Source organism: Megalobrama amblycephala, linkage group LG1 (genome assembly GCF_018812025.1).
Source record: "Megalobrama amblycephala isolate DHTTF-2021 linkage group LG1, ASM1881202v1, whole genome shotgun sequence".
Taxonomy (NCBI): Eukaryota; Metazoa; Chordata; class Actinopteri; order Cypriniformes; family Xenocyprididae; genus Megalobrama; species Megalobrama amblycephala.
The window spans coordinates 59260420-59284696 of NC_063044.1; the positions used below are offsets into that span (position 1 = coordinate 59260420).

Consider the following 24277-nt stretch of genomic DNA (forward strand, 5'->3'; position numbering starts at 1 on the left):
TTTATGTTCGTTTCCAAAATTTCTATCTATCTATAATGTCTTTAATGCGAGAATCTTAGAATCAGGTTTACTGTTCAATGTTTAATTGCTTTACACCCCTTATGTAATGTAAATATGGTAAATCCTTGGTTAATTACAAAATTACATCGAATTTACCATTCTTAAAGGTTTGATACTGTCTACATTTATCTAGAATGATAGATAATTTTCTGTTGGATTCGATTTGCCATTAATTATATAAAAAAGTGGAAAAACATTAAAATGTCTTGTCACCATTGTCTACTGACTCTCAGCTGACTGTTTTACCACTTCCTCATTCAGCTCGTTCTTTGATTGGCTGGTTTCACTAACACTGACGCATCATGTTGTGATCGTATATAAGACAAACGCGCACCTTCATTTCACTCACAGCTTCTGGACGATCAGAACAGGTTCTTGCTTCAACAGTGATTGAACGGAACTTCGAGCTCGCCGGAATTTCGCTTTGAAAAACTCTTAATTTATTATTTTTTACCAATCTTTTGATAATAAAACGACAAAAAAATCCGCCGAAATGGATTCTCAGATTCGCCAGAACTACGAACGCGAATGCGAGGCTTTGATCAACAAGATGATCAATCTGGAGCTTTACGCTGGCTACACTTACACTTCCATGGTAAGTTTCTAGTTTATTTAATAAAATAAAATTCCATATGGTGCATCATGCTTCTTGACGTTTTTTCCTCTTGTTTCGACATGTATGCGCAACAGACTTGTATCTTGGATGTATTGTTCACTCTTCGTCATTTAGTTGCGTCTTTTTTCACGACGCCACGAATTTGCGGTGAACGACCTCCTAAGCGTTTTTAATCTTTTACCCATCGATTTTGTTTCCATCAGGCTCACTTCTTCAAACGGGATGATGTCGCACTTCCCGGTTTCGCCAAGTTCTTCAAGGAGAACAGCGAGGAGGAGCGTGAGCATGCCGAGAAATTCATGGAGTTCCAGAACAAGAGGGGTGGACGCATTGTCCTTCAGGACGTAAAGGTAACCACATTTGAAATGTGTAATTTCGAGGTTGAACTTAATGAATAAGCAAAACGGACTCTAGGTTCATGCATATTTGTAGAGACCTGTTGAATTAAGGGGGGTATGGGGGCATCACGTGCTCACCGAGGTGTGTCTCTTTACAGAAGCCTGAGCGCGATGAGTGGGACAATGGGCTGGTCGCTATGCAGGCTGCTCTTCAGCTGGAGAAGAACGTCAACCAGGCTCTGCTGGACCTGCATAAGGTCGCCTCTGAGAAGGGAGACCCTCATGTAAGTCCATGTACATTTCTCTTTAATGCTTTTGTTCCATTCTGTTTTATTGAATTAAATGTTAAAATATTTTCTGGTGTCTTGTCCAACAGCTGTGTGACTTCCTGGAGACTCACTACCTGAATGAGCAGGTTGAGGCCATCAAGAAGCTTGGTGACCACATCACCAACCTTTCCAAGATGGATGCTGGCAACAACAGGATGGCAGAGTACCTGTTTGACAAGCACACCCTGCAAAGCTAAATGCAGACCCCTGCTTACTGCAGAACCTCCAGCTATACTCTAGGCTTAAATCATCAAGCTAATGTTGTCATGCAGCTCTTGGGCAAAATTTTAGTCTTGAAAGATTGAAAAGTGAAGATTGAAAAGTTAACATTTAGAGGCTACATGTCACTGTATAACATGTATGGTACTTTTAATTAGCCATCAAGCCAATGCGTTCTTGAATGTACACTGGTTTTAATCTGCTGAATTTGGTGAATAAACATTTTTGGCTGGATTTACATGTCTTGGTTTTGTGTGTTTCCTGAATTATGAAATTCAAATTTTCAACAAACAGAAGACACTTTAGAGGCAGTAGGTGAATGCAGAAGTGAAGCAGCGACAATGAATTGTGTTTGAACCCTGTGTCTTTTAGCAGTCAATTTATTTCTGTCCTACAAAAGGGTAATGATTGAACTGTCGGTAAGATTGTGACAAATCAAAGTTTTTAGGGGCTAACTGCTGCCAAATATGCATTAGATCTTGATGGTCCTTTTGATAACTGATTTCAGACCCACATGCAGGAGGAAAAATAGAAGTTCAGATCAAATGTTAACTGGTTAATTTGAATAGACCCACACCTATTAGGATTGGTTCTGTGACCTTTTTTTTTTTTTTTTTTTTTTTACCCTTCATGAAATCTGGTAGATTTAAAATCAGTGAACGCTGGATCATCCTGCACATTTTTAACACAATACAGCCTATATAGTTTATAACTAAATAGGCTATGTTCAGTCTACTTGGGTTCATGAATAAATGCATTATGTAAACCTGAGGTGGGGCTCCAGTAGGCTATTCATTATGGACTAAATGGACAAGAATGTTTGTTATTGTGTATGAAGGGATGCAGTTGATTCAGTATTAGGTCACTAGTTTTACACATACCTCTAGTCTTTCTGACAAAGACCGTGAAGTTTATATTGACCACAGAAACTTAAAGGATTAGTTCACTTTCAAATTAAAATTTCCTAATAATTTACTCACCCCCCATGTCATCCAAGAAGTCCATGTCCTTTCTTCAGTCGATTAAGAAGTCGATTCTTCAGAAATTAAGTTTTTTGATGACAACATTCCAGGATTTTTCTCCATATAGTGGACTTCAATGACCTCCAAACGGTTGAAGGTCAAAATTAGTTTCAGTGCAGCTTCAAAGCCTATATGCAATCCCATACAAGGAATAAGGGTCTTATGTGGAGAAACCATTGCTAATTTTCTAAAAAATTTGTAAAATTATATACGTTTTAACCATAAATGCTCATCTTGAACTAGCTCTCTTCTTCTTCTTCTCTATTAGAATCTCAGCAGTGTAGACACTGCTAAGTGTATTACTGTCCTCCACAGGTCAAAGTTTGAACTAATTGTTATATACTTGCACTAGCATATTATATATGACAATTTAGTTCAAACTTTGACCTGTGGAGGACAGTAATACACTTAGCAGCGTCTACACTGCTGGAATTCTAATAGAGAAGAAGAAGAAGAAGAGAGCTAGTTCAAGATGAGCATTTATGGTTAAAACGTATACATTTTTAATTTTATTTTTTAGAAAATGAGTGATGGTTTCTCTAGATAAGACCCTTATTCCTTGTCTGGGATCGTGTAGAACGCTTTGAAGCTGCACTGAAACTATTTTGGCCTTCAACCGTTTGGAGGTCATTGAAGTCCACTATAAGGAGAAAAATCCTGGAATATTTTCATCAAAAACCTCAATTTCTTTTTGACTGAAGAAAGAAGGACATGAACATCTTGGATGACATGGGGGTGAGTAAATTATCAGGAAATTTTAATTTGAAAGTGAACTAATCCTTTAAGTAACGTCACAAGGTCTTTGCCTTTTTCCACTACAGTGTTATCACTCTAATCAAGCATTAGGATAAGCTCCCCCTGCTGGCCTTACTAGCACCTCTTCCAACAGCAACCTCAGTTTCCCTCAGGATTTCTATTATCCAGGTACAGGTGCTGGTCATATAATTAGAATATCATCAAAAAGTTGATTTATTTCATTAATTCCATTCAAAACATGAAACTTGTATATTATATTCATTACACACAGACTGATATATTTCTTTTAATTTTGATGATTATAACTGACAACTAAGGAAAATCCCAAATTTAGTATCTCAGAAAATTAGAATATTACTTAAGACCAATACAAAGAAAGGATTTTTAGAAATCTTGGCCAACTGAAAAGTATGAACATGAAAAGTATGAGCATGTACAGCACTCAATACTTAGTTGGGGCTCATTTTGCCTGAATTACTGCATCAATGTGGCGTGGCATGGAGTCGATCAGTCTGTGGCGCTGCTCAGGTGTTATGAGAGCCCAGGTTGCTCTGATAGTGGCCTTCAGCTCTTCTGCATTGTTGGGTCTGGCATATCGCATCTTCCTCTTCACAATACCCCACAGATTTTCTATGGGGTTAAGGTCAGGCGAGTTTGCTGGCCAATTAAGAACAGGGATACCATGGTCCTTAAAACAGGTACTGGTAGCTTTGGCACTGTGTGCAGGTGCCAAGTCCTGTTGGAAAATGAAATCTGCATCTCCATAAAGTTGGTCAGCAGCAGGAAGCATGAAGTGCTCTAAAACTTCCTGGTATATGGCTGCGTTGACCTTGGACCTCAGAAAACACAGTGGACCAACACCAGCAGATGACATGGCACACCAAACCATCACTGACTGTGGAAACTTTACACTGGACCTCAAGCAACGTGGATTGTGTGCCTCTCCTCTCTTTCTCCAGACTCTGGGACCCTGATTTCCAAAGGAAATGCAAAATTTACTTTCATCAGAGAACATAACTTTGGACCACTCGGCAGCAGTCCAGTCCTTTTTGTCTTTAGCCAAGGCGAGATGCTTCTGATGCTGTTTGTTGTTCAAGAGTGGCTTGACACAAGGAATGCGACAGCTGAAACCCATGTATTGCATACGTCTGTGCGTAGTGGTTCTTGAAGCACTGACTCCAGCTGCAGTCCACTCTTTGTGAATCTCTCCCACATTTTTGAATGGGTTTTGTTTCACAATCCTCTCCAGGGTGCGGTTATCTCTATTGCTTGTACGCTTTTTTTCTACCACATCTTTTCCTTCCCTTCGCCTCTCTATTAATGTGCTTGGACACAGAGCTCTGTGAACAGCCAGCCTCTTTTGCAATGACCTTTTGTGTCTTGCCCTCCTTGTGCAAGGTGTCAATGGTCGTCTTTTGGACAACTGTCAAGTCAGCAGTCTTCCCCATGATTGTGTAGCCTACAGAACTAGACTGAGAGACCATTTAAAGGCCTTTGCAGGTGTTTTGAGTTAATTAGCTGATTAGAGTGTGGCACCAGGTGTCTTCAATATTGAACCTTTTCACAATATTCTAATTTTCTGAGATACTGAATTTGGGATTTTCCTTAGTTGTCAGTTATAATCATCAAAAATAAAAGAAATAACCATTTGAAATATATCAGTCTGTGTGTAATGAATGAATATAATATACAAGTTTCACTTTTTGAATGGAATTAGTGAAATAAATCAACTTTTTGATGATATTTTAATTATATGACCAGCACCTGTATAATTACCAGGCTCAACCCTGCTTACCTTCACTCAGAGTGCAGTTGATAGTTGCAGGTTGATCGCTGTATTACTGAAGCTTTCCTTTAAGAACCCCGTACACCCTGGTATATTTTTACATTTTTTTTACATTCTTAAACTTTTTAATTAAAAATAAAATCAGCAGGATGACAGCCTTCAGTGGCTCATCTCAGCTGTGGTGTATCAACCATTCCTGAGTGATCACAATTTTGGACTGTAATTCCAATTGTCTATGAAAAATCAAGTGCTAAAGTAAAATATTTTTATTTTAAATATAAGAGCATTCTTATATTCTAAACCGCACTAAGTTCTTAAATATTATATTAAATTAAGTAATGCTTTTCCGCAATTAAGGGTCATTCAAAAATACTAGGAAATAAATAATATTTCACACATTTTAACATTTACTCTCCTGATCCAGTCCCACACAAAGCATTCTGGGTACCTGAAATCCACTGTCCAGTTTCAGTTGTTGACAAAAATGAATCATGTATTACCAACAAGATTGAGCAAACTTCTATTATCTACAAATTTATGTAGATTCTGCTTCTGCTGATGTTCTAGATTTTTTTGTTTGTGGAATGGATTGGTTAGTGTGCAGTAACTCGTTCCTGTTCATCTGCCCATGTCTGTACATGATGTATCAGGTTAAAACTTCACTCCCAGTTCTGCGACACTCACAGAATGACAATTATGTTTGACGTGATTCTGTAACATCCGCATTCTTGATTCCTGAAGAATCTGTTGCTTCCGTAAGGGTTTATTATGTGTCGTGTCATGTTCAGAAGGAGTGGTTTAGTTTACATTTCACTATATTGCAATATAACAATATATCCCCACTATAAAAACAGCTTTTATAATTATTGGAAATAAATGGATAGTTCAAAAATAAAACTAATTTACCCTCATAAACCTGTATGATAAAAAATAAAAATAAAAAATTGTTGTTTGTGAGTAAATGATGACAGAAAATTTGTCTTCTTTTATCTTTAATGTTTTTGTAAAGCATTTCAGAATTTCACTCTGTGTTACTGAAATTATTAAAGCCCTTTAATTTAAAAATAGTTACAATCTTGAGTGTTTGTTGGTGTGTTTTTTATATATATAAAATGTAATGCAACAGAAGATACAGTGGATATCCTGTTTAAATGAGAACAATAATGGAATTTTGGTGAAAAGGGTTATGGCAGGTGTAAAAGTGAAGATTACACTCCTGAACTGAGCTGATCAAGTAACAAACATACATGTTTCATAATTGCTGAGTCACAGCAATACAGCTGTGTCATGTCTGTATCCGTTTCTATTTGCTCCTGACAGACTGATTCCAGACTGACAATGGCTGATTCCACCTGCAGCATCAGTGTTGGGGGAAACAAGCAAAAATAGCTTTGTTTGTAGGCTACTCGTATTGTTCTCAGGGCACAGCTCAGTGTCAGGTGTGGTTACACTTGTTGATGACACACACTGAGGGTGCGTGTGATGATGTAATAATGCTTTGTCATGTCTCCTGATTGATTTTAAAATTAAAGTTTCCAAACGGGGGTATTTTATGGCAATGCCATAACAGAACCATTTGGGGTTCCACAAAGAACCTTTTAGTGAACAATTCTAAAAACAAACCTTCCCAAAAGGTTCTTCTTGGAACCATAGATTCCAACAAATAACCTTTATTTTTTAAGAGTGGAGGGTAAATATAAGCATAGGTAGGCTACTAAAAAAAATATTTCCTGTTGGATTTTAATGATATATGAAGAAGGGAATAAAACACACAACTATGAAAGTTGATATGGTCTTTGTTATCCCAGAAACTGTCAGTCTTGTCGTTTCCTCATTCAGCTCGTTCTTTGATTGGCTGGTTTCAGTTCCACTGACGCATCATGTTGTGATCGTATAAAAGACAAACGCGCACCTTCATTTCACTCACAGCTTCTGGACGATCAGAACAGGTTCTTGCTTCAACAGTGATTGAACGGAACTTTTATTTATTTAAATCTATTTAAATTCCTTATTTATTTTGCACCAAAGTTGTGATAATAAATAACCGCTGAAATGGAGACTTCTCAGATTCGCCAGAACTACGACCGCGACTGCGAGGCTTTGATCAACAAGATGATCAATCTGGAGCTTTACGCTTCCTACATATACACTTCAATGGTATTTATTTCTTTTTTATTCTGTTCTCAGAACTTTTGCTAGTCGTATCCTGATTTTTTTTTTTCCCCTGCACTCTTTAAAGATAACAGAATTAGAAATTAAGTTACACTGAAAAACAACCATGTTATGAGTAATGATTATATAGATGCAGCCAGTCTTGATACTTCATTATTGTGCACCTCTAAAAATAAAATTTGACAATGATGGCACTTCATGCGTTTTTAGCTTTAAGTGCTGCTGCTAAATGTGTTTTTGTTGTCGTTGTTGGACTCTACTTAAGTCCATTCTTGTGGTTTTGCTCCAATCAGGCTCACTACTTCAAACGGGATGATGTGGCTCTTGCTGGGTTTGCCAAGTTATTCAAGGAGAACAGCGAGGAGGAGCGCGAGCATGCCGAGAAATTCATGGAGTTCCAGAACAAGAGGGGTGGAAAAATTGTCCTCCAGGACATCAAGGTGCTTGACCGGAATCTGAACTAATCAGTGTAACCCTGTTTTATTGGTACAGGCACAGCTGACAGAACTACACTGTGTGCAGAATTATTAGGCAAGCTAACTTTCTGATCATATTTTTTTTTCCAAACACATTTTACCAATTTCAATCCACATCAATCTTAATAACTACTATTAATAATGTTTTTAATCATTTATAAGTGATATATAATTGTTAATGAAGGCTGGAAATGAAAAATGCCTTATATTCAGGTGTGCAGAATTATTAGGCAGGTTTGCTTTTACAGGCAAAATGAGCCAAAAAAGAGATTTAACTTAGACTGAAAAGTCAAAAATGATTAAATACTCACGAGAAGGACGCAATATTAATGCAATACTAGAAATTGCAAAGTTAAAGCATGACCAATGGACAGCAAAATGCTCATTAGGTCAGCGGGGTCATACAAAAACAGGTGGAAAAGAAAAGACACATGTTAACTGCAAAAGAGTTAAGAATTAAGGTGAAGAGTTAAGTGTGAAACCATCAGGAACCTTTTAGACTCCAGCGCCACCATTTTCCAGAACTGCAACCTACCTGGAGTCTCCAGAAGTGCAAGGTGTCTCAGAGACTTAGTTAGGTTAGCTAAAGAATCCTAAAAAATGACCCGCTCTTAATAAGAATCACAAGCTGAAGTGTTATAAAATACATGAAGACTGGGTTTTTATAGGCCTTATAGACAGACAGATTGAGAGTGACTCCTGAAGGACCAGCACCACATCCTCTTTTACCACTGTTTGAAGAATTTATCTTCCAGAATCTGGCAGTAAGTTTTGGAAGATCATTTTTAGTCCATCTCTGCAAGACGGACATTTCAGGATAAGAGAGGGACTAAAAGTAAACTCCCACACCTTACTGCCAGATTTTGGAAGATAAATTCTTCAAACAGTGGTACAAGAGGATGTGGTGCTGGTCCTTCAGGAGTCACTCTCAAGCTGTCTGTCTATAAAGCCTATAAAAACCCAGTCTTCATGTATTTCACAACATTTCAGCTTGTGATTATTATTAAGAGCGGGTCATTTTTTAGGATTCTTTAGCTAACCTAAGTCTCTGAGATCCTGACACCTTGCACTTCTGGAGACTCCAGGTAGGTTGCAGTTCTGGAAAATGGTGGCGCTGGAGACTAAAGGGTTCCTGATGGTTTCACACTTAATTCTTCACCTTAATTCTTCAATCTTTTGCAGTTAACATGTGTCTTTTCTTTTCCACCTGATTTTGTATGACCCCGCTGACCCCATGAGCATTTTGCTTTCCATTGGTCATGCTTTAACTTTGCAAATTCTAGTATTGCATTAGTATTGCGTCCTTCTCGTGAGTATTTAATAATTTTTGACTTTTCAGTCTGAGTTAAATCTCTTTTTTTGGCTCATTTTGCCTGTAAAAGCAAACCTGCCTAATAATTCTGCACACCTGAATATAAGGCATTTTTCATTTCCAGCCTTCATGAACAATTATATATCACTTATAAATGATTAAAAACAATATTAATAGTAGTTATTAAGATTGATGTGGATTGGAATTGGTAAAATGTGCTTGGAAAAAAAATATGATCAGAAAATCAGCTTGCCTAATAATTCTGCACACAGTGTATTGTTATGGAAAATAGCTTATTTGTAATGGACTGTTGAATTAAGTAATTCAACAATTTAACATTGTAAAAGTGCAGTAAGCAAAAAGAAAAATGCTGTTGATATTTGAAATTGACAAACACACTGCTATCCAAAAGAAACACACTCCTCCCTCAAAATAGCAAACACTGCAACACAGGTGACGACTAACAGCTGGTGCATCAGACAGTTCGCACAAGTATAGATGAATCCGCTTTGACTGCCGCCAAGATATAATAATGCAAATGAACAAGTGAAGATGACACGAGTATGCAGGCAAGACTTTGATGTTAGTCGCCAGCAGACCAGCTCCAGATAAACGATGACACTCAAAACTGTTCTGTCACTACAGCTAATATTACAACAACAGCATATCTTGGTTCTGTGAAACATCAAAAACAGTGTTACTCATGTATTGAGTAGAATTAAAGGGGTCCTTGCTTATTCATGCATTTGTTTCTCTCTTCAGAAGCCTGATCGTGATATGTGGGGAAATGGACTGATCGCTATGCAGGCTGCTCTTCAGCTGGAGAAGAACGTCAACCAGGCTCTGCTGGACCTGCATAAGGCCGCCTCTGAGAAGAGAGACCCTCATGTGAGTAGCCCTCATTTGTTGTAGTTGAGACTCCCTATACATGTTTTTTTAAAACAATGTCACATCTTTTCTGGGAAGTTTGCATTCTAAATTGTTTTCTGATGTCTTGTCCAACAGCTGTGTGACTTTCTGGAGACTCACTACCTGAATGAGCAGGTTGAGGCCATCAAGAAGCTTGGTGACCACATCACCAACCTTTCCAAGATGGATGCTGGCAACAACAGGATGGCGGAGTACCTGTTTGACAAGCACACCCTGCAAAGCTAAATGCAGACCTCAGACCATCTTACATGAAGAAATCAGCTTTCATCAGGCCTTTACTGTTGAATGTACACTCGTTGGTTTTAACCTTGTGAATTTGATGAATAAACATTTTGGCTGGATTGATTTGTCTTTTTATTTATTTAAAATTGTGATCATAAAGTGGTCTATATCCAGTGGTCACATCCAGGATGTGCAGTGCTGGAATAGGATCAGGACTGATACCTTTCTTAATTCACTGAAAAATTGCCGTCTGACACTCATGTCTCTTGAAAGGGTTAGGGTTAAATGTTATCTTAAATTCTTAATCTGGTGCACTAATGCAGATTATGTTATGTCAGGAATGTAGTAATGTAGTTCACTCATTTAGTTTGGCTCTTAAAGAATAAATATGCTCTTGTAATTAATTGGTTGATCATTGTGATCAGAATAATCAAGAGTTGTATTTTCTCATTTAACATAAGACACATAAGAATACAATGTTGGATACGTAAAGCAGTGTCAAAGAACACAAAAACAGATATTTAGAGAATGCAGTCCAAACTACTGCATCCCAATCACTTTCATTGTATGAATAAAAAAATTTTTGTGTGTTTCATAGAAGGAAGTGAAGTACAGTCATACAGGTTTGGAATGACATGAGAGTGAGAACATGATATCAATAATCTTTTTTGGGTGAACTATCTCTATAAAAAGTTTACAATGAGTGAACTTCAATAAAAAAACTGCAATCAATATGATGTGACTACAGTGACTGTCATGGGGAGAGACATGATATGGACATTGGACATTTAAAGGAATAGTTCACCCAAGACTTACTCACCCTCAAGTCAACATGGGGTGCGTTTCCCAAAAGTATTGTTAGCTAACTAACATCACAAGTTCTGTCGTTACCAACATAGTTCAACGATTTGGTGTTTCTTGAAACCACAGTTCAAACAAACATTTGCAAACTGCATCGCAAACTTGTGTAGATGGAATGACAGCTCTCGAGCTGTGGTTAGAAGCATAGTTTTTGTTTTTATGACATGTGGACTTAAAGGGGGTGTATAATGCTATTTCATGCATTCTGACTTATTTACACTGTTAAAGAGTTGGATTATCATGCTAAACATGGCCAGAGTTTCAAAACACGAGTTGAACGTATGACAGAGTATTTCTGTGACAAAAATACTCTTTCAAAAATCCTCACGAACCTCTGGGTAAATGTTTCTCTTTGTGAGGTTTGGTTTGGAGTGGCTGAAATGCATCTTTACGCACAACTGCCAGCCTGCATGGAGAGCTTCTTGAGACTCCAGAGACACCAGCAGCTTCAATTACCTGTTTGCTGCTCAACACTGGCTTTTTTATAGCTGCCCTTTTAATTTAATTAATTTTTTTGACTGGAACTTTCATTAATAAGCCTTTATCTGACCGAGTTTTGCTCTTCTCTAAATCACTCACAAATCTTACGATAATTTGATAATCTCCATCCATTTTTTTTTTTACAAAATATTAGTTGTTTTCATGCCTTTTGCAAAACATTGCACCATTTTATGCTTTTCATCTTCAGAAAGATCTTTCTTCCTCCCCATATTGCATGAGAACTGTGGCTTGCTTAATAATGTGGAACAACCTCTAAGTAGGGTTTCCATAGATCTGGCAAATTATTTTGTCTGAGATTGATACCAGTTATCTAAAAAGACATGGATAAATAAACAAACAAACAAAAATTTTCTTAGAAAAACTAAAATCTGAATGTTTATTGTACTGAAATCTTACTGATATGTCACTTGCATAATAATTTGGAACGCAGTGTACGTAAGATCAGCCTATGATTAAATTTGGAAATAAAGCAAAATAACTGAGAAAAATAGAATTAGTCCTCAGATGCAATGTCCATAATTTATAGCAAAAAACTAATCTAGCAATAATTCAATCAATCTCAGTCGGATTTATTTAAAGAAGTTATTACTCCACCACCTGCGTGACATCATTTGCCAGCGTGGCTAAATGACAGGTTTGCGACAATACGGTTTCGGGAAACAGTCATGACTAGCTAGTTGATTTGTTCAACGATGCATCGTACTATGGTAGTGAAGCAGTGAGTACCACTAGACTGGCCATAGATCTGCCGATGACCTGAGCAGTAGACTTTGTAGTGCACAGGGCCAGGTCTGTTGCGCTGCGTAATTCTTTATATGTGGCTGGGTCAGATTCAGACTCATCCATAGACCGGAGGAGTTTAGCTTGAAAGACCTGAAGAACGGCCATAGAGTGTAGAGCAGAAGCCGCCTGGCCAGCCGAGGTGTAAGCATGCCCAGTGAGGACTGAAGTTGTTCAGCAGGGCTTGGATGGATGGACGACCTTCGCTTTCCATCTAATGGCAGTGAGTGGGCAAAGGTGTGCGGCCACTGCCTTGTCCAGGGGAAGCAGCTTCTCATAACCCTTTTCACCAGCGCTGTCGACCATAGTGAGGGCGGGGAAAGCATAAGTACGCAGGCGGGCTGAGTAGGCGGCGCGACACGACTTAGTCAGCTCATCTTGTACCTCTGGAAAGAAGGGAGCAGCTCACTGGGGAGGGGCCTGGCGCCACCTTGGCAGGAACCACGCCCTGCTGTTTTTTCCTCACAGGCTCCTGGGAAGAAGAAAATGGGAGGGCACGAGGGGCGGAGCCGCTCTCTGAAAAGAAAGCAATCCATGAGCACAGAGAGACGAGACTCATGCTCTTGCAATGAGAGCAACTCGGTGAGCGTGGGATTTCCCCAGACATGAAACACATTCACTGTGCCCATCATCAGCATGCAGTGGTGTACAAGTCACAGCTGTGGCACGACATTTGCAACAACATCGCAGAAATTTGCTCTAGAAATAAGCTCTTTTATACTCGCCAGACGGCGACAGCTGAAGTGCTGAAACAAGCACTCTCTGCGCTGAAGGCAGCTCATGAGTGAAGTGCTGATCGGCTGCTTTGAGAGCAACGCACTGATCAGAGCTGCTTGAGAGCAGCGAGAGAGGTCGCTGTGTCAGCTTGATCCGCTACAGGAAGTCGGCAAGGTGGCTTCAATTCTCGTAGATCCAGCGAAGAGATGTGATGGCGCTGCAGGAGAATGAATCAGAGATCCTATGCAAAATGCCTGCTTATATAGCCAGATGGCTCCGCCCATTCTGGCAGGCTCTGGCGGACTTCTTCACCATGGCTCTCACAGCCGAAGACACCGGCAAGGAGTTATAGGCATACTCGGCCAGAGTAAGCTGCTGACTCCAACCAGCCTGAGTTTGATAAATATTAGAACCTCATTATGATCCGTGGGGGGAACAGAATCCGACTGCAAAAATCCATCTTTCAGAATCTGTTCCCCCTCTGCCATGTTGAGAGATGTTTATATAGTGGCTTAAAAGATGCTGATTCTATCCTGTGTGTGGATGGAGATTAACCAGCATCAGTTTAAATGTTCATTTTTTGCCTTTTTGCCATTTATTATGAAATGAAATATGTTGACAGGAAGCAAAAATTGGAGAGAGAAGGCAGACAGGATCCAGAAGTCCACAAGCCTGGACTCAATCTCAGAATTCTTGGTATGCAACTGCACCAGATATCAGCACACTGTCCACAAGGCCATTGGGAAGAGCGAGACTGAGCCAGTTTGATAAATATTAGAACCTCGTGGTGGGGGGGGGGATTTGATGGCAAATATACAGCTGTCGAAATCCGTCCCCCCATGATGATGAGATATGTTGATGCAGTGACTTAAATGCTAATTCTATCCTGTGTGTGGATGGACTTCAACCAGCATCAGCTTAAATTGCCTTTTTGCCATTTATTATGATATGAAATATGTTGACAGGAAACATCTGTAAAAATCCACAAGCCTTGACTCGAACTCAGGATTCTTTGTACACAACTGCACCAGAGGTCAGCACACTGTCCGCAAGGCCATCGGGAAGTATGATCTGATCATCAGGTTCCTGAGAGGGGCTAAGAGGCTCAATCCGTCTCACCTTCAGCAGGTACCCTCTTGGGACCTCGCAGTGGTACCATCTGCACTGCAGAGAGCTCCCTTCGAGCCTTTGCTCTCAGTCGAGCTGAAGTTTCTTACTTGAAAAACAGAGCTCCTGACAGCTTTGGTGTCTGTTAAGAGGATCGGAGACCAGCAGGCATTTTCAGTTAACAAAGCATGCCTGGAATTCGGGCCAGCCAACTCTCACATGATCTTGAGACCCTGGCCTGGAACTATGTGCCCAAAGTTCCCACCACTTCTTTTAGAGATCAGGTGGGGAGAACTTGCAAGCACTGCCCTTGGAGGAGGCAGAGCCAGCCCTGGCTCTGCTCTGTCCAGTACACACTCTCTGCACTTATGTAGACAGAACTCAGTGTTTTAGAACCTCAGACCAGCTCTTTTGTTGTTACGGAGGCCAGCAGAAGGGAAAGGTTCAAGACCTGCCATGCCCCCTAGGGGTGAAAGCTCAACCAGGAGTGTTGCTTCCTCCTGGGCGCTGCAGGCTGGGCGACACCTAACACATTTGCGAGATTCTATAATCTCTGTGTAGAGCCTGTGTCCTCCCATATACTCGCCCCTTTGGGGCCAGTAAGTAGGACCTGCTCAGTGTCAATTTGCTTGCTGAGCCATTCCACTTCACGGACTGGATGCATGCGCTATTCTCTTCAGGTGAGTTCCACAGTTGAGAACCCTGGGTTCTTCCAGCACTGTTGATGTCTAACACTTGTGTACATGCCCTGTTGGTCAGCCCCTGTGTCAGACTAGGTGCCTCCATGTGTTATGATTCCCCACTCTGGGCAATCAAGTCTCCATTGGCAGCATCTGTCTTTCCCTTGGCAAGACCACTCTTGTCATCTCTGATGTTGAAACATATCCACCCTGTTGGCTGACTACCTCAGAGATCTTCCATATGCTACATATATACTTTGTAAAACTCCTATGAGCAGGCAGCAGGTTAGCAAACTTCCTCCTGGAATATGCTACCCAGTGCATTCTGTGTTAAGCTTAGCCCTTCGCTCGTGCTTAGTCTAAAGACAAGGTGTTGTAAGGCCCGCCCAATCGGCCCACGAGCGGTTTCACACAGGACGGGGAAGGTTTCTTGCGCGTTCGGTCTTTTCAGCGTGGCAAAGTAGTTTAATTCCAAATAATCTTTTATCTGACTCCATGTTATTATGACCTCGAATTTGTTTAGTCCCCATAGATCTGTATACACTATAATTAAAGTAACACTAACTCTAGTCAAAGGTCATAACCACTACTACAGATAAGCTGACCAATATTACTTCTCTTATAGTAGCTTTGGTTTGGTTATGCCATGGTTTCCCATGTACACTTAGCTAGAGTAACATTACAATAAACAGAGGTAAGGCTCACCCTATTTAGGTTGGTCGATCAAGGACCTGTTGTCCTAAATGGAAATTCCCTTTTCAGCCTTTACAGTCTAAGTACACTTGAACTAATGCCAAGCGTTAGTCGGAGCTCTAAAATCACAGTTGGTGTGCCCTCCACTATCGCTGGTGTATCGCTCCACTCAAAACTGGACTTTAGTCCGTTACTAACCTGACGCAGATTTGCGGTAACAATGGATACATCGTAATCTACTGAAGTCAATAATTTCAGAGTGAGTCAGAATACAATCAAATGTGACAATTTATTAGTCAGGTAAATGTATCATGCCAATTACATAATCAATTCAAAGATGATCAATACAAAACATCAAATGCTCAGAAACAGAGTAAGATGCATACCTGACATTAGAAAAATACACATTGCTGAGTGTCCTGGCTTCATCTGAATACAGAGTCGCTCCGAGCCTTTTGCAACATTTCTTTAAATACTCAGACCAAGACAAAACATCCCCCAATGTGGGGCATGAACTTACAATCAGAATTTGCATTTATTAGGGTCACAGACCTAGGGGGTCCGCACCTTGCTGTGGAACAGGAGGTAATTTGGATGAAGGACCCTGGGAAAGGGGCGCACCCATGGTTGCAACCAAAGTATCTCTAAACTCTTAAAACCTTTAATACCTTTGGTTTACTTCCATGTAGACAAGACCATTGTACCAGTTGCACTGAGACATTTCAAACGATACCAAACATGACTGTTAATTCACTTGCATTGACAGAACATTATAATTTATATATAATCTTTTTAAGTGAACTGAGTGATGGGAAGAATGGGTAAGGGGAAGGAAGTGTGGGAGAAGGAGCAAATGTGAAGGAAGGACAGGATGGAAAGAAGCTTTCCCGCAACTTCACTCTGTGGGGTGTGGAGACAAATGGCTCTATGTGTTTGTGCTGTCCATATCTCAGGAGATCAAATTATCTGAGGTTCTGTTCATCTTACAGTGCTATCGCTACCCCATTCGTCAATATGTTCTGATGTAACGTCGAACATGACCGACTGAAAGTGAATGTCTAGGTTACGTATGTAACCCTCGTTCCCTGGTAGGGAACAGAGACTTTACGTCCCTTTGCCACAACCGCTGAACGGCCAGGTCACACTGGTTCGACTCCTCAGTGAAGACTTGAATGCGAGTATGCTCGCACTGCTCCTACAGAGCAGGGCGGAGATCACGATGCAAATTCCGCAGACCAAGGTACTAGTTTTACCACTCAAAGGTGATTGGGCTCTCGAGCAAGACCCCATTCGTCAGTATGTTCTGACGTAACATCTCCGTTCCCTCCTTCAGGGAATAAGGATTACATACGTAACCTAGTCATGTTTCTTATAGCAGTAATAGCAGTTCAACATAAAGCTATACATCCATAAACAACTTTTCAAATAACCATCCAGTTTAATTTAGACCTGTTGCAAAGATGATAACCTCATTAATTTAAAGTGGAATTATTTGTGAAATTTTGAAATTAAAATTTTGGAAGTAAGCCAAGTTTAATTATATTTCCCCACAAAGATAAATGCACCATTGTATCTCACTTTGAGAGGACTGTGGGACACAAGCAGGACAGAGCCCATCTCTTGTCTAATATCTGTGTTTTCTCCGAATGTTCCAAAGCAATGGATACTGATTGTAAGTCTAACCCTAAAGGGATACATTTTTCTAAAAGGAAAATTTATCTCTCTAAAATTTATGAGCAAGTATGAATAGTTATTTGATACTGCACTGCTGAAGAAACGAAACTGAATTACCTGTGCATGTGAAATGCGATATACAAATAAACTTGATGTGCCTTACCGCGTCCAACAAGCACAAACTGTGTAAAAATTTAATTTGACGTTAGAAAAAAATTTAAGCTAACGAGATTTCTTTACGAATGAAAGAATGTAACATTTATTATTCCCTCCAAATGGAGACGCGAGTGAGGATTTGGGAAAATAAACAAGACTACTAGTCCAGAGGAACAGGCTAATTCATGAAATAGGTTATTGTTAAATTTGTGAAAAACCACAAAAGAGAATAGGCTGCTAAACCGACATATGGCTTAATTTATGGGCTTGCACGTCCCTCTCTCATTTGGATGCTAACCTATCATTTCTTTTGTAAACAAAGTTGTACTTCACTCCTGATATCCACGTTAAACAACATTTACATGCACAATAATGTGTTGGCTTACCACTGCCGGTGGTATTTGGCCACAGCGATGGGCCAGTTACTCTGACGGACACAGCCCTTAACAAAAGTAAATAATATTGAGCATTAATTTACTATTTACAGTAAATGTATATGAATATCGAACTATTAATTCTACATATTTTTAATTCAATTATTATTATTTAAAAAAAAATAATGTTCTGGAACTTCTGTGGGGCCCCCTGGTGCCATTTGGGGCCCCCCAGTTTGAGAACCATTGTCCTAAGTTAGTCAGGTTACAAACATACTCGCATCTTCCATGAAAGAGAAAATGCTGAGTCACAGAGATGCAGCTCCTTGTCAGCTCTTGGGAGTTTGTCGCTGATGCAGAATGAGCTTTCATGGACAATTTCTTGTACAAAATTGCTTTGTAATTGTCACCTGTCATCATTGTACTCTTGTAGTCAGGTGTCAGGTATCTAAAGGCAGTTAGTTACCAAGTGAAAAATGGCAATATTATACACAGACTCCTATTAAAATAGTGTTACCAGGCTTCACACACAGCATAGATATAACCTGGAGCTTTGTAATGTAGTTTTCTATTGATGGAAAATGAGAAAATTACCCTGGAAAACAAATTGGTCTAGTTGTTCTAGAAAAAAAAAAAATGGTTTAATATAACATAAAAAAAAAAAATTATATATTATAATAAAACAATATTTATCAATAAAATATTCTAATAAATCAACTAACATAGTGAAGGAGAATAGTGATCAAAAATCACCACTATATCAGCTTACTAATGCTGTGAATGTTGTTTCCTTAACATATTACTATACTTTAGTAGCTAAAGGTAATGATAGGAGAGTATTATTATTAATGATATTTTAATCAGAACTATTCTGCATAAATAATCATTTAACAATAAGTAATAAGGTTATAGTCTATATATGCAAAATGCAATATGTGACTACAGAAATGGATGCTGATGAAGTGGAAGGCACATATATGAATATGAAAAAAGTTGTGGGGGAAACTAAAAGTTGTATTTTAAACTTAGATAAATAATTATCTTCGTTTCTATTTTGATTTCAGAATGCAAATCATGCTTGTAGGCTAATTGTAAAAAAAAAAAAAAATATTCACTATGCTATTAATTATGAAAAAGGTATGCTATTAATTATGAAAAAGGAAAAGCCTATCCATTATCTTGTCTTCGTTATCTATACTAACACAGTGAATTGTCAAGTCACGTTACTCAGTTCCAGTATGGTTTCACTAGCACTGACGCATCATGTTGTGATCGTATATAAGACAAACGCGCACCTTCATTTCACTCACAGCTTCTGGACGATCAGGACAGGTTCTTGCTTCAACAGTGATTGAACGGAACTTCAATCTCGCTGGAATTTCGCTTTGAAAAAGTCTAATTTAATATTTATTATTTTTTTTATCAACCTTTTGATAATAAAACGACAAAAATCAGAAATGGATTCTCAGATTCGCCAGAACTACGACCGCGACTGCGAGGCTTTGATCAACAAGATGGTGAATCTGGAGCTTTACGCTTCCTACACTTACACTTCAATGGTAAGTTTCTAGTTTTTTATTTTTTTTAAAAATCAGTATGTTACATCATGTCTCTTGACATTTTTTTTTCTCTTGGTTCGACATGTAGCCTATGCAAAACAAATTTGCATCTTGGAATTATTGTTCACTCGTTATTTAATTTGCGGTGAACGACCTCGTCGCTATAAGCGTTTTTAATCTTTTACCCATCGATTTTGTTTCCATCAGGCTCACTACTTCAAACGGGATGATGTCGCACTTCCCGGTTTCGCCAAGTTCTTCAAGGAGAACAGCGAGGAGGAGCGCGAGCATGCCGAGAAATTCATGGAGTTCCAGAACAAGAGGGGTGGACGCATTGTCCTTCAGGACGTAAAGGTAACCACATTTGAAATGTGTAATTTCGAGGTTGAAATTTATGATGAGCAAAACGGACTCTAGGGGCCCCCAGGTGAAAAAAAGTTCATTTCAATAATGTACTTAAAGTGCTCTATTTTCGTGCACTAATTTTGTACTTAATATTTTGAACCCATAGTGTACTACAAGTGGTAACTAAATATATTTTTGAAATACAGAGATAGTATATTAAAAGTACATTTAAGTTCATATTTCATGGTGTCTCAAAATAGCACAGTTGAGTACACTTAGATGTTCTTCAGATTATCTTAAGAAGAATTTTTAGTATATTAAGTACAAAATTAGTGCGTGAAAATAGAGTACTTTAAGTACATTATAGAAATGTACTTTTTTTCACCTGGGCCTGTTGAATTAAGGGGGGTATGGGGGCATCACGTGCTCACCGAGGTGTGTCTCTTTACAGAAGCCTGAGCGCGATGAGTGGGACAATGGGCTGGTCGCTATGCAGGCTGCTCTTCAGCTGGAGAAGAACGTCAACCAGGCTCTGCTGGACCTGCATAAGGTCGCCTCTGAGAAGGGAGACCCTCATGTAAGTCCATGTACATTTCTCTTTAATGCTTTTGTTCCATCCTAATTTACTGAATTAAACGATAAAATATATTCTGGTGTCTTGTCCAACAGCTGTGTGACTTTCTGGAGACTCACTACCTGAATGAGCAGGTTGAGGCCATCAAGAAGCTTGGTGACCACATCACCAACCTTTCCAAGATGGATGCTGGAAACAACAGGATGGCGGAGTACCTGTTTGACAAGCACACCCTGCAAAGCTAAATGCAGACCCCTGCTTACTGCAGAACCTCCAGCTATACTCTAGGCTTAAATCATCAAGCTAATGTTGTCATGCAGCTCTTGGGCAAAATTTTAGTCTTGAAAGATTGAAAAGTGAAGATTGAAAAGTTAACATTTAGAGGCTACATGTCACTGTATAACATGTATGGCACATTAAATTAGCCATCAAGCCAATGCTTTCTTGAATGTACACTGGTTTTAATCTGCTGAAAACATTTTTGGCTGGATTTACGTGTCTTGGTTTTGTGAACAGAAGACACTTTAGAGGTAGTAGGTGAATACAGAAGTGAACCAGCACATAAGTGTTTGAACCTTGTGTCTTTTTGCAGTCAATTTATTTTTTCTGGCCTACAAAAGGGTAATGATTGAACTAAAGGTAAACAAATCAAAGTTTTTATGGGGCTAACTGCTGCCAGATGTAATGCATTATATCTTGATGGTCCTTTTGATGACCATGCTTTTATTTCAAACCTACATGCAGGAGGAAAGCTATTAGAAGTTCAGATCAAATGGTTTAGTGACTATAATGTTTTTTTTTTTTTTTTTTTTTTTTTCATCCCTTTTAACACCTCTTTACAACCTGGTAGATTAAAATCAGTGAACACTGGATCACCCTGCACATTTTAACACAATACAGCTTATATTGATTATAACTAAATAGGCTATGTTCAGTCTACTTAGGTTCATGAATAAATGCATTATGTAAACCTGAGGTGAGGCTCCAGTATTCATTATGGATTAAATGGACAAGAATGTTTGTTATTGTGTATGAAGGGATGCAGTTGATTCAGTATTAGGTCACTAGTTTTACACATACCTCTAGTCTTTCTGACAGAGACCCTGAAGTTTACACTGACCACAGAAACTCAGGCAACATTGCAAGGACTTTGCCTTGTTCCACTACAGTGTTATCACTCTAATCAAGCATTAGGATGAGCTCCCCCTGTTGGCCTTACTAACACCTCTTCCAACAGCAACCTCAGTTTCCCTCAGGATTTCTATTATCCAGGTATAATTACCAGGCTCAACCCTGCTTACCTTCACTCAGAGTGCAGTTGATAGTTGCAGGTTGATCGCTGTATTACTGAAGCTTTCCTTTAAGAACCCCGTACACCCTGGTATATTTTTACTTTTTTTTTTTACATCCTTAAACTTTTTAATTAAAAGTAAAATCAGCAGGATGACAGCCTTCAGTGGCTCATCTCAGCTGTGGTGTATCAACCATTCCTGAGTGATCACAATTTTGGACTGTAATTCTAATTGTCTATGAAAAATCAAGTGCTAAAGTAAAATATTTTTATTTTAAATATAAGAGCATTCTTATATTCTAAACCGCACTAAGTTCTTAAATATTATATTAAATTAAGTAATGCTTTTCCGCAATTAAGGGTCATTCAAAAATACTAGGAAATAAATAATATTTCACACATTTTAACATTTACTCTCCTGATCCAGTCCCACACAAAGCATTCTGGGTACTTGAAATCCACTGTCTAGTTTCAGTTGTTGACAAAAATGAATCATGTAGTCCCAACAAGACTGAGCAAACTTCTATTATCTACAAATTTATGTAGATTCTGCTTCTGCTGATGGCAGTTCTCGATTTTTTTGTTTGTGGAATGGATTGGTTAGTGTGCAGTAACTCGTTCCTGTTCATCTGCCCATGTCTGTACATGATGTATCAGTTTAAAACTTCACTCCCAGTTCTGTGACACTCACAGAATGACAATTATGTTTGACGTGATTCTGCAACATCCGCATTCTTGATTCCTGAAGAATCTGTTGCTTCCGTAAGGGTTTATTATGTGTCGTGTCATGTTCAGAAGGAGTGGTTTAGTTTGCAATTCACTATATTGCAATATAACAATATATCCCCACTATAAAAACAGCTTTTAAAATTATTGGCAATAAATGGATAGCTACTTTACAGGACAATTAAGCATAAATAAATTTGTGAAAATGTAATTTGTTTAATAAAATAAAATGCAACAGAAGATACAGTGGATATCCTGTTTAAATGAGAATAATAATGGAATTTTGGTGAAAAAGGTTATGGCAGGTGTAAAAGTGAAGATTACACTCCTGAACTGAGCTGATCAAGTAACAAACATACATGTTTCATAATTGCTGAGTCACGGCAATACAGCTGTGTCATGTCTGTATCCATTTCTATTTGCTGCTGACAGACTGAGAGTTCATACTGGTTCAAACACGTGCTTTGTCATTGTCATTCTTATGACCAAGTGGAAAATGATGAATCTCATCACTGTTGCATGTTATTTCAGAATTGTACTATGATACAGGCTGTTGCTGTAGAATATATGCTTTGTTGAAAACCTGGGGGGGGGGGGGGTGAACTCTGGAAAACTGAACATAACATTACAATAAAAGTCAAACAGTGTTAAACTGTGCTTTTTACAATATAGGAATCATGGGACCAGACCAGGCCCTCCTCAGATCTACCATACCATAAAAACCAAGGTTGCAAAATCTTATTTTGTCACTGCTGACGACTGCATGTTGTGTGCCACGTGAACAGATTATGTGACACATGAATAGATTAAATGCACAGTCAGGTTTTATTTATTTGTTTCCATTAGCTAGCAGGTTTATTGTTTAATATTTTATTGATCTATTTTTTAAGATGGATGGATGTTTAATTTTTATTATACTTATACTTGATGAAACAATGTAAATGCACATTTGTTTAATCATAGATTAGATAATACATTGCCTTCAAATTTAGATTTAGATGCAAATCATTCTTTTTGGGCATTTAGTACTTGAAGTACCCTAGCTATAATTAAAAACAATTAGGGAGAACGAACAAAATATTAATGATTACATTGTAATCAATATGCATTTTGTTCTGCTTTTTTGCACAATAAAACCCATATTTAATTATATGCTGCTTTGCATTTCTTGCCAAATAATTTTATTTTAATACCTTAACCAAATTTATAGTGCATTCTTCTTCCCAATATAACATATTCCTTATATTTGATTGTTTAATAGAATCTGAAATTTCATTAAATGCAAATAATGTGCAAACTTCCCCTCCAGACATCACTTTTTCTGCTGCATCACTATTGAGTATCCCGTTGGTGAATAATCTGTGACTGCAAAACCAGCAGACAGGGGGAAATATATAAATCTGTTTCAAGCTTTTAAGAGTTAATCATCAACCTTGACCCAGGAGAGACTAGTGAACGGCTGATTCCACCTGCAGCATCAGTGTTGGGGGAAACAAGCAAAAATAGCTTTGTTTGTACTCGTATTGTTCTCAGGGCACAGCTCAGTGTCAGGTGTGGTTACACTTGTTGATGACACTCACTGAGGGTGCGTGTGATGATGTAATAATGCTTTGTCATGTCTCCTGATTGATTTTAAAATTAAAGTTTCCAAACGGGGGTATTTTATGGCGATGCCATAACAGAACCATTTGGGGTTCCACAAAGAACCTTTTAGTGAACAATTCTAAAAACAAACCTTCCCAAAAGGTTCTTCTTGGAACCATAGATTCCAACAAATAACCTTTATTTTTTTAAGAGTGGAGGGTAAATATAAGCATAGGTAGGCTACTAAAAAAATATTTCCTGTTGGATTCTAATGATATATGAAGAAGGGAATAAAATACACAACTATGAAAGTTGATATGGTCTTTTGTTATCCCAGAAACGGTCAATCTTGTCGTTTCCTCATTCAGCTCGTTCTTTGATTGGCTGGTTTCAGTTCCACTGACGCATCATGTTGTG

General features: G+C 38.7%; 3 protein-coding genes across 3 annotated transcripts; all 3 read left to right on the forward strand.

Moving 5' to 3' along the window:
• The first annotated feature begins 387 nt into the window (after positions 1–387).
• Positions 388–1796, forward strand: LOC125277066 (ferritin, middle subunit-like). Its single transcript, XM_048205289.1, has 4 exons — positions 388–655; positions 880–1026; positions 1173–1298; positions 1391–1796. The coding sequence occupies exons 1-4, from the start codon at positions 554–556 to the stop codon at positions 1538–1540; spliced, it is 525 nt and encodes a 174-aa protein (XP_048061246.1). The 5' UTR covers positions 388–553; the 3' UTR covers positions 1541–1796.
• A 5239-nt stretch (positions 1797–7035) lies between these two features.
• LOC125277059 (ferritin, middle subunit-like) lies at positions 7036–10357 on the forward strand. Its single transcript, XM_048205275.1, has 4 exons — positions 7036–7283; positions 7592–7738; positions 9849–9974; positions 10092–10357. Exons 1-4 carry the CDS (start codon positions 7179–7181, stop codon positions 10239–10241), a joined length of 528 nt encoding a protein of 175 aa, XP_048061232.1. The 5' UTR covers positions 7036–7178; the 3' UTR covers positions 10242–10357.
• An 8723-nt stretch (positions 10358–19080) lies between these two features.
• LOC125277071 (ferritin, middle subunit-like) lies at positions 19081–21234 on the forward strand. Its single transcript, XM_048205303.1, has 4 exons — positions 19081–19340; positions 19548–19694; positions 20137–20262; positions 20355–21234. Exons 1-4 carry the CDS (start codon positions 19239–19241, stop codon positions 20502–20504), a joined length of 525 nt encoding a protein of 174 aa, XP_048061260.1. The 5' UTR covers positions 19081–19238; the 3' UTR covers positions 20505–21234.
• Positions 21235–24277: the final 3043 nt, after the last annotated feature.

Excerpts from the sequence above, each read along its gene's own strand:
- LOC125277066 (XM_048205289.1), top strand. The coding sequence starts at position 554 with ATGGATTCTCAGATTCGCCAGAACTACGAACGCGAATGCGAGGCTTTG. Across the intron at positions 1,027-1,172 it reads TTGTCCTTCAGGACGTAAAG|AAGCCTGAGCGCGATGAGTG; the intron begins GTAACCACATTT and ends GTCTCTTTACAG. Across the intron at positions 1,299-1,390 it reads CTGAGAAGGGAGACCCTCAT|CTGTGTGACTTCCTGGAGAC; the intron begins GTAAGTCCATGT and ends CTTGTCCAACAG.
- LOC125277059 (XM_048205275.1), top strand. The coding sequence starts at position 7,179 with ATGGAGACTTCTCAGATTCGCCAGAACTACGACCGCGACTGCGAGGCT. Across the intron at positions 7,739-9,848 it reads TTGTCCTCCAGGACATCAAG|AAGCCTGATCGTGATATGTG; the intron begins GTGCTTGACCGG and ends TTCTCTCTTCAG. Across the intron at positions 9,975-10,091 it reads CTGAGAAGAGAGACCCTCAT|CTGTGTGACTTTCTGGAGAC; the intron begins GTGAGTAGCCCT and ends CTTGTCCAACAG.
- LOC125277071 (XM_048205303.1), top strand. The coding sequence starts at position 19,239 with ATGGATTCTCAGATTCGCCAGAACTACGACCGCGACTGCGAGGCTTTG. Across the intron at positions 19,341-19,547 it reads CCTACACTTACACTTCAATG|GCTCACTACTTCAAACGGGA; the intron begins GTAAGTTTCTAG and ends TGTTTCCATCAG. Across the intron at positions 19,695-20,136 it reads TTGTCCTTCAGGACGTAAAG|AAGCCTGAGCGCGATGAGTG; the intron begins GTAACCACATTT and ends GTCTCTTTACAG.